The following is a 14,154-nucleotide window of genomic DNA, read 5'->3' on the forward strand; positions in this document are numbered from 1 at the left end:
GTGGGAGAAAGAGCAAGCAGACAAGGTTTTCATGAACATCTCGAACCCTGCTTCTAAGACCCTACGTTGAGAAATTATGTTTGCTCCAGTTTGTGTGTGTGTGTGTGTGTGTGCATGCGTGTGTGTGTGCGTTCATGCTTGTGTGTCCATCTATCTTTGGCTGACAGAGGGTATGTTTGGTAGTTTGGCAGAAAGTGGTAGGACCGGCTCACCTGCATAGTTGAAGGATGACTGTGGAATGCCTATCACATGTTCCTGTTCCTTAAGGGAGGTGAGGGATACTGTGGCCCTCCTTTTGACCGAGATTTAACAGTTCTAGAACAAACTAGAGGGGATAGCCCCAATGGGCCTCTAACCTGCAACCCTGAGTGTGTCAGTCCAGCACCTATACCAATACTGTACACCAAGAGATCCAATCCTATCAGATATACACAAAGACCAAGTGGGACAGAGACTAGGGGTTGTTTGTGGACCGGACCTCTCTTACTAACCTGTGTCTGTTCTGCTGTCTGTGGTACTCAGGGAGCCAGTAGAGGAGTCATAGGAACCAGATTACAAACGGACGACTATGTCAAAAGGTGAGTTTACTGGGTTACTGACTGACTGACTGAGGGGATTTCAATATGATGAGTGTGTGATAGTGTGTTTCCTACCATTGTAAGGTGTGGTAGTAGATCAACTTCATGCCAATGGGATGAGGTGATGGATACCATGTTTATTACAAAATAGTTTCCTCCATTCCATCTGTGTGCTCAATGTGAAGTATGTATCATGAAGGTGTGTTCTTATTCAGATGGCGTGTGTGTGTGATTGTTTTTTATTATGTGCATTTGTGCGTGCGTGTGTGTGTGTGTGTTTATGTCTAACGTGTGCACTGTGTTTGTTTGTGTTTCAGAGGGGGACAGAGCATCAGTGTTCAGGGCCACTAAGGTTCGGACCAAGCTGAAGGGAGATGCCAGCTGGATGCAGAGATGCAGTGAACCCCAGTCTGAAGCAGAGGAGGAGAAACCATGGTGAGACAGACATGAGAAACCATGGTGAGACAGACAGACAGGAAAAACCATGGACAGACAGACAGACAGACAGGAGAAACCACAGTGAGACAGACAGACAAACAGAGAAACTAAGTCATTAGGATGAAGTTAGTCATATTAGTCTCGTTTACCAGCCAGATCTCTCTACGTGCGGTAGCAATTAACCTGGGGATGAGGTTAGACTCATATGGACCGTATTCAACGTCCCCCCCCCCCCCTCTCTCTCTCTCTCTCTATCCCCCCCCCCTCTCTCTCTCTCCCTCCCTCCCCCTCTCTGAGCAGGATGGCAGAAGTTAGAGTGAATCGTCTGAATGGAGCCCCTATAGACACCAGCCCAGTGCAATCCCCCACCTCCAAGTCCCCTCCCTCCCCCACCAGACCTGCAGAAGACAGGTAAACACTAACACCTCACCTCAACACTACACACTGACACCCCACCTCAACACTACACACTGACACCCCACCTCAACACTATACACTGACACCCCACCTCAACACTACACACTGACACCCCACCTCAACACTACACATTGACACCTCACCTCACCACTACACACTGACACCCCACCTCAACACTACACACTAACACCTCACCTCACCAACACTACACACTAACACCTCACCTCACCACTACACACTGACACCCCACCTCAACACTACACACTGACACCCCACCTCAACACTACACACTGACACCCCACCTCAACACTACACACTAACACCTCACCTCACCAACACTACACACTAACACCTCACCTCACCACTACACACTGACACCCCACCTCAACACTACACACTGACACCCCACCTCAACACTACACACTAACACCTCACCTCACCTCAACACTACACACTGACACCCCACCTCAACACTACACACTAACACCTCACCCCACCTCAACACTACACACTGACACCCCACCTCAACACTACACACTGACACCTCACCTCAACACTACACACTGACACCTCACCTCAACACTACACACTGACACCCCACCTCAACACTACACACTGACACCCCACCTCAACACTACACACTGACACCCCACCTCAACACTACACACTGACACCCCACCTCAACACTACACACTGACACCTCACCTCAACACTACACACTGACACCTCACCTCAACACTACACACTGACACCCCACCTCAACACTACACACTAACACCTCACCCCACCTCAACACTACACACTGACACCTCACCTCAACACTACACACTAACACCTCACCTCACCAACACTACACACTAACACCTCACCTCACCTCAACACTACACACTGACACCCCACCTCAACACTACACACTGACACCCCACCTCAACACTACACACTGACACCCCACCTCAACACTACACACTGACACCCCACCTCAACACTACATACTGACACCTCACCTCAACACTACACACTGACACCCCACCTCAACACTACACACTAACACACCACCTCAACACTACACACTGACACCCCACCTCAACACTACACACTGACACCCCACCTCAACACTACACACTGACACCCCACCTCAACACTACACACTAACACCTCACCCCACCTCAACACTACACACTGACACCTCACCTCAACACTACACACTAACACCTCAGCTCAACACTACACACTGACACCCCACCTCAACACTACACACTGACACCTCACCTCAACACTACACACTGACACCTCACCTCAACACTACACACTGACACCCCACCTCAACACTACACACTGACACCCCACCTCAACACTACATACTGACACCTCACCTCAACACTACACACTGACACCTCACCTCAACACTACACACTGACACCTCACCTCAACACTACATACTGACACCTCACCTCAACACTAACACCTCACCTCAACACTACACACTGACACCCCACCTCAACACTACACACTGACACCCCACCTCAACACTACATACTGACACCCCACCTCAAAACACAAACAACAAAACATGTTCTTCATCATAAACTGACCATAAACTTTTCTTTCCTAAATCTAGAGCACCATCTGCAGGATACCTTATCAGGTAAAACAGACCTCCACCATTGCATCACTTGGTCAACAGCTTATTCAATGTATTAAATTCATTAATTATGAATAATCTAAAAGGTGAATAATCTTATTTATTTTTTCAGAGGGATTTTCACCAAGACAGACACCAAGTCTGCTGCCATCTCATCTACATCCAATGGCTTCAGGTAAATAAAGTAATGTCAGAGCTCTACTGGCAGCAGTGATGTCAGAGATCTACTGGCAGCAGTGATGTCAGAGATCTACTGGCAGCAGTGATGTCAGAGATCTACTGGCAGCAGTAATGTCAGAGATCAACTGGCAGCAGTAATGTCAGAGCTCAACTGGCAGCAGTAATGTCAGAGCTCAACTGGCAGCAGTGATGTCAGAGATTCTACTGGCAGCAGTGATGTCAGAGATCTACTGGCAGCAGTGATGTCAGAGACCTACTGGCAGCAGGGACTCTATTAAATAGAGTAGAGTCTATTCTGTGTACTCAGTCTGTCATTTAGACAGCCAATGCCCTGTTAGATGGCTTGATTACATGGTGTCCCTCTATTTGCAGTGGGTCACCATCCAGCTTCACCAAGAGGCCTTCAGAGAGCTACAAGAGAATGTGAGTAAACCTTATGCAATTCTTATGAGTAAACTCAGTGAACGTGTTTGAGTGTATGACACTGTGTGTGGTAAAGGATTATCAGAGATAACTGTAGTGACTTCAGGGGATGTGTTTGATAAGTACTGTGTGTGGTAAAGGATTATCAGAGATAACTGTAGTGACTTCAGGGGATGTGTTTGATAAGTGCTGTGTGTGGTAAAGGATTATCAGAGATAACTGTAGTGACTTCAGGGGATGTGTTTGATAAATACTGTGTGTGGTAAAGGATTATCAGAGATAACTGTAGTGACTTCAGGGGATGTGTTTGATAAATACTGTGTGTGGTAAAGGATTATCAGAGATAACTGTAGTGACTTAAGGGGATGTGTTTGATAAGTACTGTGTGTGGTAAAGGATTATCAGAGATAACTGTAGTGACTTAAGGGGATGTGTTTGATAAGTACTGTGTGTGGTAAAGGATTATCAGAGATAACTGTAGTGACTTCAGGGGATGTGTTTGAAAAGTACTGTGTGTGGTAAAGGATTATCAGAGATAACTGTAGTGACTTAAGGGGATGTGTTTGATAAGTACTGTGTGTGGTAAAGGATTATCAGAGATAACTGTAGTGACTTAAGGGGATGTGTTTGATAAGTACTGTGTGTGGTAAAGGATTATCAGAGATAACTGTAGTGACTTAAGGGGATGTGTTTGATAAGTACTGTGTGTGGTAAAGGATTATCAGAGATAACTGTAGTGACTTCAGGGGATGTGTTTGATAAATACTGTGTGTGGTAAAGGATTGTCAGAGATAACTGTAGTGACTTAAGGGGATGTGTTTGATAAGTACTGTGTGTGGTAAATGATTATCAGAGAACTGTAGTGACTTAAGGGGATGTGTTTGATAAGTACTGTGTGTGGTAAAGGATTATCAGAGATAACTGTAGTGACTTAAGGGGATGTGTTTGATAAGTACTGTGTGTGGTAAAGGATTATCAGAGAACTGTAGTGACTTAAGGGGATGTGTTTGATAAGTACTGTGTGTGGTAAAGGATTATCAGAGAACTGTAGTGACTTAAGGGGATGTGTTTGATAAGTACAGTGTGTGGTAAAGGATTATCAGAGATAACTGTAGTGACTTAAGGGGATGTGTTTGATAAGTACTGTGTGTGGTAAAGGATTATCAGAGATAACTGTAGTGACTTCAGGGGATGTGTTTGATAAATACTGTGTGTGGTAAAGGATTATCAGAGATAACTGTAGTGACTTCAGGGGATGTGTTTGATAAATACTGTGGGTGGTAAAGGATTATCAGAGATAACTGTAGTGACTTCAGGGGATGTGTTTGATAAGTACTGTGTGTGGTAAAGGATTATCAGAGATAACTGTAGTGACTTCAGGGGATGTGTTTGATAAATACTGTGTGTGGTAAAGGATTATCAGAGATAACTGTAGTGACTTCAGGGGATGTGTTTGATAAATACTGTGTGTGGTAAAGGATTATCAGAGATAACTGTAGTGACTTCAGGGGATGTGTTTGATAAATACTGTGTGTGGTAAAGGATTATCAGAGATAACTGTAGTGACTTCAGGGGATGTGTTTGATAAATACTGTGTGTGGTAAAGGATTATCAGAGATAACTGTAGTGACTTCAGGGGATGTGTTTGATAAGTACTGTGTGTGTGTGTCGTTCCTTCCAGAGCTCCTCACACAGTGCGTCGCACCTCAAACCTCCCAGTTCAAACTGAGGACCAGCTTTCCCCAAAGGAGAAGGAGAAACGGTGCGAGACATGCATTCAATTCCCTTTATAGAGCTCTACTTTTGACCAGGGCCCTGTATAGGGATTAGGGTGCCATTTCAGATGCAGAAACTCTTATTTTACCTCACAAAATAGACGTCACGTCAAGGAAAAACAAGTCTAATCTCTTTCTACCCCCCACCTCTCTCTCTCTCTCTCTCTCTCTCTCTCTCTCTCTCTCTCTCTCTCTCTCTCTCTCTCCTCCCTGTCTCCCTCTTTCTCTCTCCATCTGTCCATCAGGGAGGAAGCAGCCATGAACGTGCTCAGGACCTCTTCAGTCCGACAACGCTCCTACGTCCTCTCAGCCGCCAACAAATATGAGTATGTAATTGGTTAAATACCCCTCTCTCTCTCTCTCTTTCTCTCTCTCGCTCTCTGTCTCTCTCTCTCCCCCTCTCTCCATCTCTCTATTCCTCTGTTTGTGTCTTATCTCCTGTTCTCCTGACAGTTCTACAGAGAAACCACCAGAAACCTCCCCGACCACAGATGTTCCATATTTTGTGGCTAAAAGGTAACTGATGCCTCTCAAAGGACTGTCCTGTCCTGTTTTGTCCCTCATGGAAAATGATGACGTTGTCTGAAATAAAATGAAATGTTGTTTCTTGTGTGTCTAAAGGGTGGTGATCACAGACAATGATGACTCTGTCTTCACTGAGACTCTCTCTGTCCCTGAAGAACCAGCTGCACCATCTGTGAAAGACGTCCCTCCTGTATGTGTGAAAGATGTCTCTCCTGTATGTGTGAAAGATGTCTCTCCTGTGTCTGTGAAAGATGTCTCTCCTGTATCTGTGAAAGATGTCTCTCCTGTATCTGTGAAAGATGTCTCTCCTGTATCTGTGAAAGATGTCGCTCCTGTATCTGTGAAAGATGTCTCTCCTGTATCTGTGAAAGATGTCTCTCCTGTATCGGTGAAAGATGTCTCTCCTGTATCTGTGAAAGATGTCTCTCCTGTATCTGTGAAAGATGTCTCTCCTGTATCTGTGAAAGATGTTTCTCCTGTATCTGTGAAAGATGTCTCTCCTGTATCTGTGAAAGCTGCCTCTCCTGTATCTGTGAAAGCTGCCTCTCCTGTATGTGTGAAAGATGCCCCTGCTGTATCTGTGAAAGATGTCTCTCCTGTATCTGTGATAGATGTCTCTCCTGTATCTGTGAAAGATGTCTCTCCTGTATCTGTGAAAGATGTCTCTCCTGTATCTGTGAAAGATGTCTCTCCTGTATCTGTGAAAGATGTCGCTCCTGTATATGTGAAAGATGTCTCTCCTGTATCTGTGAAAGCTGCCTCTCCTGTATCTGTGAAAGATGTCGCTCCTGTATCTGTGAAAGATGTCGCTCCTGTGAAAGATGTCGCTCCTGTGAAAGATGTCTCTCCTGTATCTGTGAAAGATGTCTCTCCTGTATCTGTGAAAGATGTCTCTCCTGTATCTGTGAAAGATGTCTCTCCTGTAACTGTGAAAGATGTCTCTCCTGTATCTGTGAAAGATGTCTCTCCTGTATCTGTGAAAGATGTCTCTCCTGTGTCTGTGACAGATGTCTCTCCTGTATCTGTGAAAGATGTCTCTCCTGTGTCTGTGAAAGATGTCTCTCCTGTGTCTGTGAAAGATGTCTCTCCTGTGTCTGTGAAAGATGTCTCTCCTGTGTCTGTGAAAGATGTCTCTCCTGTGTCTGTGAAAGATGTCTCTCCTGTATCTGTGAAAGATGTCTCTCCTGTGTCTGTGAAAGATGTCTCTCCTGTGTCTGTGAAAGATGTCTCTCCTGTATCTGTGAAAGATGTCTCTCCTGTAGCTGTGAAAGATGTCTCTCCTGTATCTGTGAAAGACGTCTCTCCTGTGTGTGTGAAGGACGTCTCTCCTGTGTGTGTGAAGGACGTCTCTCCTGTGTGTGTGAAGGACGTCTCTCCTGTGTGTGTGAAGGACGTCTCTCCTGTGTGTGTGAAAGACGTCCCTTCTGTATGTGTGAAAGATGTCCCTCCTGTATTTGTGGAGGACATCCATGTATGTGTGAAAGACGTCCTCCTTCCAACCCCTGTCATAGTTGACACCTCATCAGTGATTGACCCTTATGAGGGCATGAAGCCAGGGCATACCAAAGTGGCCACTGAGCTGTCCCCAGAGAGTAGTGTCCTGTTGAAAATAGTCCCCCCAGTGGCCCCTGTATTAGTGTCCCCTGTACCATACAAACCAGTGAAGACGGATCCTGCCCCAGTGGACACACTAACCGCCCTGTCGGACACGCTCATCTCCTTCGACACAGGTTCATCCAGGTACAGTATTGATTCATTAATGTATCTATGCATTTGAATAAGTATAGATAGAAACATTTTGACGTATTAACTAAACAATTATCAGATATGTTGCACCACAGTGTGTGTAGTGTTGAGACCAGACCATTTTATTTACATTATGGGTAGTGCTCTGGGTGAGACTATTAAAGTTGGTCCACCCCATTGTCTTTAGAGAACCTCCAAGAGTCAGTTGTAAAGTTTGAATCCTAGATAGCTGTAGTCCAATAACACAAAGTATATCTCCTGTCCCCCATAGCTCCAGAGTCCCTGACCCAGTATGCACCGAGACAGCAGAGCCTGCAGAGCCAGAGGACAGGTAGGAAACCACAGAGAGACACTTCCTCATTCACGTCATAGTGGGTGATATGAAACCGGTTACAGCGGGTTACAAACGGGGTGTATTAATTAGGGCACACCGTACCAAACCGTTACAAAATGTTTTGCAATTGAAAATGTTTTGCAAAGAAAACGAGTGTTTTTTTTATTGGACACGTTCAGGTTAGTCCCTCCCTGTTTCGTCCGGTTGCTTACGTTTGGTTTCTAGTGAATACACCCCTGCTGTCAGCTGTCATTGTGTACTTCTGCACTGAGTGAACAAAACATTTGGAACACCTTCCTAATATTGAGTTGCACCCCTCTCAGAACAGCCTCAATTCGTCGGGGCATGGACTCTACAAGGTGTCGAAAGCGTTCCACAAGGATGCTGGCCCATGTTGACTCCAATGCTTCCCACAGTTGTGTCAAGTTGGCTGGATGTCCTTTGGGCGGTCGACCATTCTTGATACACATGGGAAACTGTTAAGCGTGAAAAACCCAGCAGCGTTGCAGTTCTTGACACAAACCGGTGGAACCTGGCACCTACTACCATACCCTGTTCAAAGGCACTTACATATTTTGTCTTGCCAATTCACCCTCTGAATGGCACACATACACAATCCATGTCTCAACACTTAAAAATAATTATTTAACCTGCCTCCTCCCCTTCATCTGCACTGATTTAGAGTGGATTTAGCAAGTGAAATCAATGAGAGATCATAGCTTTCACCTGGATTCACCTGGTCAGTTTATGTCATGGAAAGAGCAGGTGTTCTTAATGTTTTGTATACTCAGTGTATATTAAAACACCATTCTGCTGGCGAAGTACCTTAATAAGAGCCAAAAGAGGAAGTGATCAGTCAACTATTGACACACAATTAAATGTGGTCTTACACAGGTGTTGTGAAGTGTGTGTGTGATGGCTAGCCAGCTGCTGCTATTATAGTCTGTTAGCTGCTGCTATAATAGTCTGTTAGCTGCTGCTATAATAGTCTGTTAGCTGCTGCTATAATAGTCTGTTAGCTGCTGCTATAATAGTCTGTTAGCTGCTGCTATAATAGTCTGTTAGCTGCTGCTATAATCGTCTGTTAGCTGCTGCTATAATAGTCTGTTAGCTGCTGCTATAATAGTCTGTTAGCTGCTGCTATAATAGTCTGTTAGCTGCTGCTATAATAGTCTGTTAGCTGCTGCTATAATAGTCTGTTAACTGCTGCTATAATAGTCTGTTAGCTGCTGCTATAATAGTCTGTTAGCTGCTGCTATAATAGTCTGTTAGCTGCTGCTATAATAGTCTGTTAGCTGCTGCTATAATAGTCTGTTAACTGCTGCTATAATAGTCTGTTAGCTGCTGCTATAATAGTCTGTTAGCTGCTGCTATAATAGTCTGTTAGCTGCTGCTATAATAGTCTGTTAACTGCTGCTATAATAGTCTGTTAGCTGCTGCTATAATAGTCTGTTAGCTGCTGCTATAATAGTCTGTTAGCTGCTGCTTTAATAGTCTGTTAGCTGCTGCTATAATAGTCTGTTAGCTGCTACTATAATAGTCTGTTAGCTGCTGCTATAATAGTCTGTTAGCTGCTGCTATAATAGTCTGTTAGCTGCTGCTATAATAGTCTGTTAGCTGCTGCTATAATAGTCTGTTAGCTGCTGCTATAATAGTCTGTTAGCTGCTGCTATAATAGTCTGTTAGCTGATGCTATAATAGTCTGTTAGCTGCTGCTATAATAGTCTGTTAGCTGCTGCTATAATAGTCTGTTAGCTGCTGCTATAATAGTCTGTTAGCTGCTGCTATAATAGTCTGTTAGCTGCTGCTATAATAGTATGTTAGCTGCTGCTATAATAGTATGTTAGCTGCTGCTATAATAGTATGTTAGCTGCTGCTATTATAGTCTGTTAGCTGCTGCTATAATAGTCTGTTAGCTGCTGCTATAATAGTCTGTTAGCTGCTGCTATAATAGTCTGTTAGCTGCTGCTATAATAGTCTGTTAACTGCTGCTATAATAGTCTGTTAACTGCTGCTATAATAGTCTGTTAGCTGCTGCTATAATAGTCTGTTAGCTGCTGCTATAATAGTCTGTTAGCTGCTGCTATAATAGTCTGTTAGCTGATGCTATAATAGTCTGTTAGCTGCTGCTATAATAGTCTGTTAACTGCTGCTATAATAGTCTGTTAGCTGCTGCTATAATAGTCTGTTAGCTGCTGCTATAATAGTCTGTTAGCTGCTGCTATAATAGTCTGTTAGCTGCTTCTATAATAGTCTGTTAGCTGCTACTATAATAGTCTGTTAGCTGCTGCTATAATAGTCTGTTAGCTGCTGCTATAATAGTCTGTTAGCTGCTGCTATAATAGTCTGTTAGCTGCTGCTATAATAGTCTGTTAGCTGCTGCTATAATAGTCTGTTAGCTGCTGCTATAATAGTCTGTTAGCTGCTGCTATAATAGTCTGTTAGCTGCTGCTATAATAGTCTGTTAGCTGCTGCTATAATAGTCTGTTAGCTGCTGCTATAATAGTCTGTTAACTGCTGCTATAATAGTCTGTTAGCTGCTGCTATAATAGTCTGTTAACCGCTGCTATAATAGTCTGTTAACTGCTGCTATAATAGTCTGTTAACCGCTGCTATAATAGTCTGTTAACTGCTGCTATAATAGTCTGTTAACTGTTACTATTATAGTTTGTTAGCTGCTGCTATAATAGTCTGTTAGCTGTAAACCATTGTGCTCTTCTATTCAAGTCCTCTCTGTCTTGTCTACAGAGCGCAAAGTGAGCCGATCCCTCAGCTCATGATTGATGATCTCCTCTCTCTCACTAACGGGTTTGTTCAAAATACTTTATTATTTTATAACTTTTCAAATAACTTATTTAAAACGACAATGCATCATGACTGACTGTTGTCCACAAACTTGGTGGCACTTTAAGCCCTGTAATTATATTCATCCTCTCCTCTCCTCTCCTCTCCTCTCCTCTCCTCTCCTCTCCTCTCCTCTCCTCTCCTCTCCTCTCCTCTCCTCTCCTCTCCTCTCCTCTCCTCTCCTCTCCTCTCCTCTCCGTGTAGTGAAGAGGAGTTGGCGGATCCCATCCCTCCCAGATCTTGGAGTCTGGAGTGTCTCAGTGGATCAGACAGGTAGGAAAAGAGGAAACCCCTTATATCAGACACTCATTCATTCCTCCATACATCACAGTGCATGTGTGTGTGTCTGACTCGGGGGCAACTTACTGACCAACTGTGTCTCTGGTTCTGATGGACCAGAGGTTAGGGGGCAACCTACTGACCAATCTCTACCCTAGCATCTACTTCTCCCCCCAGTCTCTAACCTCTCCCCCCTCCCCCTCTCTCCCCTCTCCCCCTCTCTCCCCTCTCCCCCTCTCTAACCTCTCCCCTCTCCCCCTCTCTCCCCTCTCCCCCTCTCTCCCCTCTCCCCCTCTCTCCCCTCTCCCCCTCTCTCCCCTCTCCCCCTCTCTCCCCTCTCCCCCTCTCTAACCTCTCCCCTCTCCCCCTCTCTCCCCTCTCCCCCTCTCTCCCCTCTCCCCCTCTCTCCCCTCTCCCCCTCTCTCCCCTCTCCCCCTCTCTAACCTCTCCCCTCTCCCCCTCTCTAACCTCTCCCCTCTCCCCCTCTCTAACCTCTCCCCTCTCCCCCTCTCTCCCCTCTCCCCCTCTCTCCCCCCTCCCCCTCTCTAACCTCTCCCCCCTCCCCCTCTCTCCCCTCTCCCCCTCTCTCCCCTCTCCCCCTCTCTAACCTCTCCCCTCTCCCCCTCTCTCCCCTCTCCCCCTCTCTAACCTCTCCCCTCTCCCTCTCTCTAACCTCTCCCCCTCTCTCCCCTCTCCCCCTCTCTAACCTCTCCCCCTCTCTCCCCCCTCCCCCTCTCTCCCCTCTCCCCCTCTCTAACCTCTCCCCCTCTCTCCCCTCTCCCCCTCTCTCCCCTCTCCCCCTCTCTAACCTCTCCCCCTCTCTCCCCCCTCCCCCTCTCTCCCCTCTCCCCCTCTCTAACCTCTCCCCCTCTCTCCCCCCTCCCCCTCTCTCCCCTCTCCCCCTCTCTCCCCTCTCCCCCTCTCTAACCTCTCCCCCTCTCTCCCCCCTCCCCCTCTCTCCCCTCTCCCCCTCTCTAACCTCTCCCCCTCTCTCCCCTCTCCCCCTCTCTCCCCTCTCTCCCCTCTCCCCCTCTCTAACCTCTCCCCCTCTCTCCCCCCTCCCCCTCTCTCCCCTCTCCCCCTCTCTAACCTCTCCCCCTCTCTCCCCTCTCCCCCTCTCTCCCCTCTCCCCCTCTCTACCCTTTGCCCCTCTCTCCCCTCTCCCCCTCTCTCCCCTCTCCCCCTCTCTACCCTTTGCCCCTCTCTCCCCCCTCCCCCTCTCTAACCTCTCCCCCTCTCTAACCTCTCCCCCTCTCTCCCCCCTCCCCCTCTCTCCCCTCTCCCCCTCTCTAACCTCTCCCCCTCTCTCCCCTCTCCCCCTCTCTCCCCCTCTCTACCCTTTGCCCCTCTCTCCCCTCTCCCCCTCTCTCCCCTCTCCCCCTCTCTACCCTTTGCCCCTCTCTCCCCCCTCCCCCTCTCTAACCTCTCCCCCTCTCTCCCCTCTCCCCCTCTCTAACCTCTCCCCCTCTCTCCCCTCTCTAACCTCTCCCCCTCTCTCCCCTCTCCCCCTCTCTCCCCTCTCCCCCTCTCTAACCTCTCCCCTCTCCCCCTCTCTCCCCTCTCCCCCTCTCTCCCCTCTCCCCCTCTCTAACCTCTCCCCCTCTCTCCCCTCTCCCCCTCTCTCCCCTCTCCCCCTCTCTACCCTTTGCCCCTCTCTCCCCTCTCCCCCTCTCTCCCCTCTCCCCCTCTCTAACCTCTCCCCCTCTCCCCCTCTCTAACCTCTCCCCCTCTCTAACCTCTCCCCCTAACCTCTCCCCTCTCCCCCTCTCTACCCTCTCCCCCTAGCCTCTCCCCTCTCCCCCTAGCCTCTAACCTCTCCCCCTAGCCTCTAACCTCTCCCCTCTCCCCCTCTCTACCCTCTCCCCCTAACCTCTCCCCTCTCCCCCTCTCTACCCTCTCCCCCTAGCCTCTCCCCTCTCCCCCTCTCCCCCTAGCCTCTAACCTCTCCCCTTTCCCCCTCTCTACGCTCTCCCCCCTCCCCCTCTCTAACCTCTCCCTCTCTACCCTCTCCCCCTAGCCTCTAACCTCTCCCCTCTCCCCCTCTCCCCCTAGCTTCTAACCTCTCCCCTCTCCCTCTCTAACCTCTCCCCCTCTCTAACCTCTCCCCCTAGCCTCTCCCCTCTCCCCCTAGCCTCTCCCCTCTCCCCCTCTCCCCCTAGCTTCTAACCTCTCCCCTCCCCCTCTCTAACCTCTCCCCCTCTCTACCCTCTCCCCCTAGCCTCTCCCCTCTCCCCCTAGCCTCTAACCTCTCCCCCTCTCTAACCTCTCCCCTCTAACCTCTCCCCCTAGCCTCTCCCCTCTCCCCCTAGCCTCTAACCTCTCCCCCTAGCCTCTCCCCTCTCCCCCTAGCCTCTAACCTCTCCCCCTAGCCTCTCCCCTCTCCCCCTAGCCTCTAACCTCTCCCCTAGCCTCTACTTCTCCCCCTAGACTCTACCCTCTCACCCTAGCTTCTAACCTCTACTCTCTCCCCCTAATCTCTACCCCTAGCCTCTACCCCTATTCTCTACCCCTAGCCTCTACCCCTAGCCTCTACCCCATCCTCTAACCTCTACCCTTCCCCCTAATCTCTACCCCTAGCCTCTACCCCATCCTCTAACCTCTACCCTTTCCCCCTAATCTCTACCCCTAGCCTCTACCCCTAATCTCTACCCCCATCCTCTAACCTCTACCCCTAGCATCTACCCCTAGCCTCTACCCCTCTACCCCTAATCTCTACCCCTAGCATCTACCCCTAGCCTCTACCCCTAATCTCTACCCCAAGCCTCTACCACTAATCTCTATCTCTAACCCCTACCCTTTCCCCCTAGCCTCTACCCCATCCTCTAACCTCTACCCCTATTCTCTTCCTCTAAGCTCTACCCCTTTCCCCCTAATCTCTACCCCTAGCCTCTACCCCCATCCTCTAACCTCTACCCTTTCCCCCTAGCCTCTACCCCCATCCTCTAACCTCTACCCTTTCCCCCTAGCCTCTAC

General features: G+C 48.1%; 1 protein-coding gene across 1 annotated transcript in view; it reads left to right on the forward strand.

Moving 5' to 3' along the window:
* The first annotated feature begins 501 nt into the window (after positions 1–501).
* The window catches only part of LOC311107266 (uncharacterized protein), a 30,445-nt gene continuing 16,792 nt past the window's right edge, over positions 502–14,154 (forward strand). The window contains exons 1-8 of the mRNA XM_084149746.1: positions 502–578; positions 896–1,013; positions 1,317–1,427; positions 3,628–3,678; positions 5,699–5,790; positions 7,490–7,718; positions 7,996–8,055; positions 11,107–11,175. Of these exons, the coding sequence (XP_084005872.1) occupies positions 569–578; positions 896–1,013; positions 1,317–1,427; positions 3,628–3,678; positions 5,699–5,790; positions 7,490–7,718; positions 7,996–8,055; positions 11,107–11,175 (740 nt within the window). The 5' untranslated portion in view covers positions 502–568. The remainder of the gene's footprint in view (positions 579–895; positions 1,014–1,316; positions 1,428–3,627; positions 3,679–5,698; positions 5,791–7,489; positions 7,719–7,995; positions 8,056–11,106; positions 11,176–14,154) is intronic.

Source organism: Coregonus lavaretus (genome assembly GCF_964263955.1).
Source record: "Coregonus lavaretus genome assembly, chromosome: 32".
NCBI lineage: Eukaryota > Metazoa > Chordata > Actinopteri > Salmoniformes > Salmonidae > Coregonus > Coregonus lavaretus.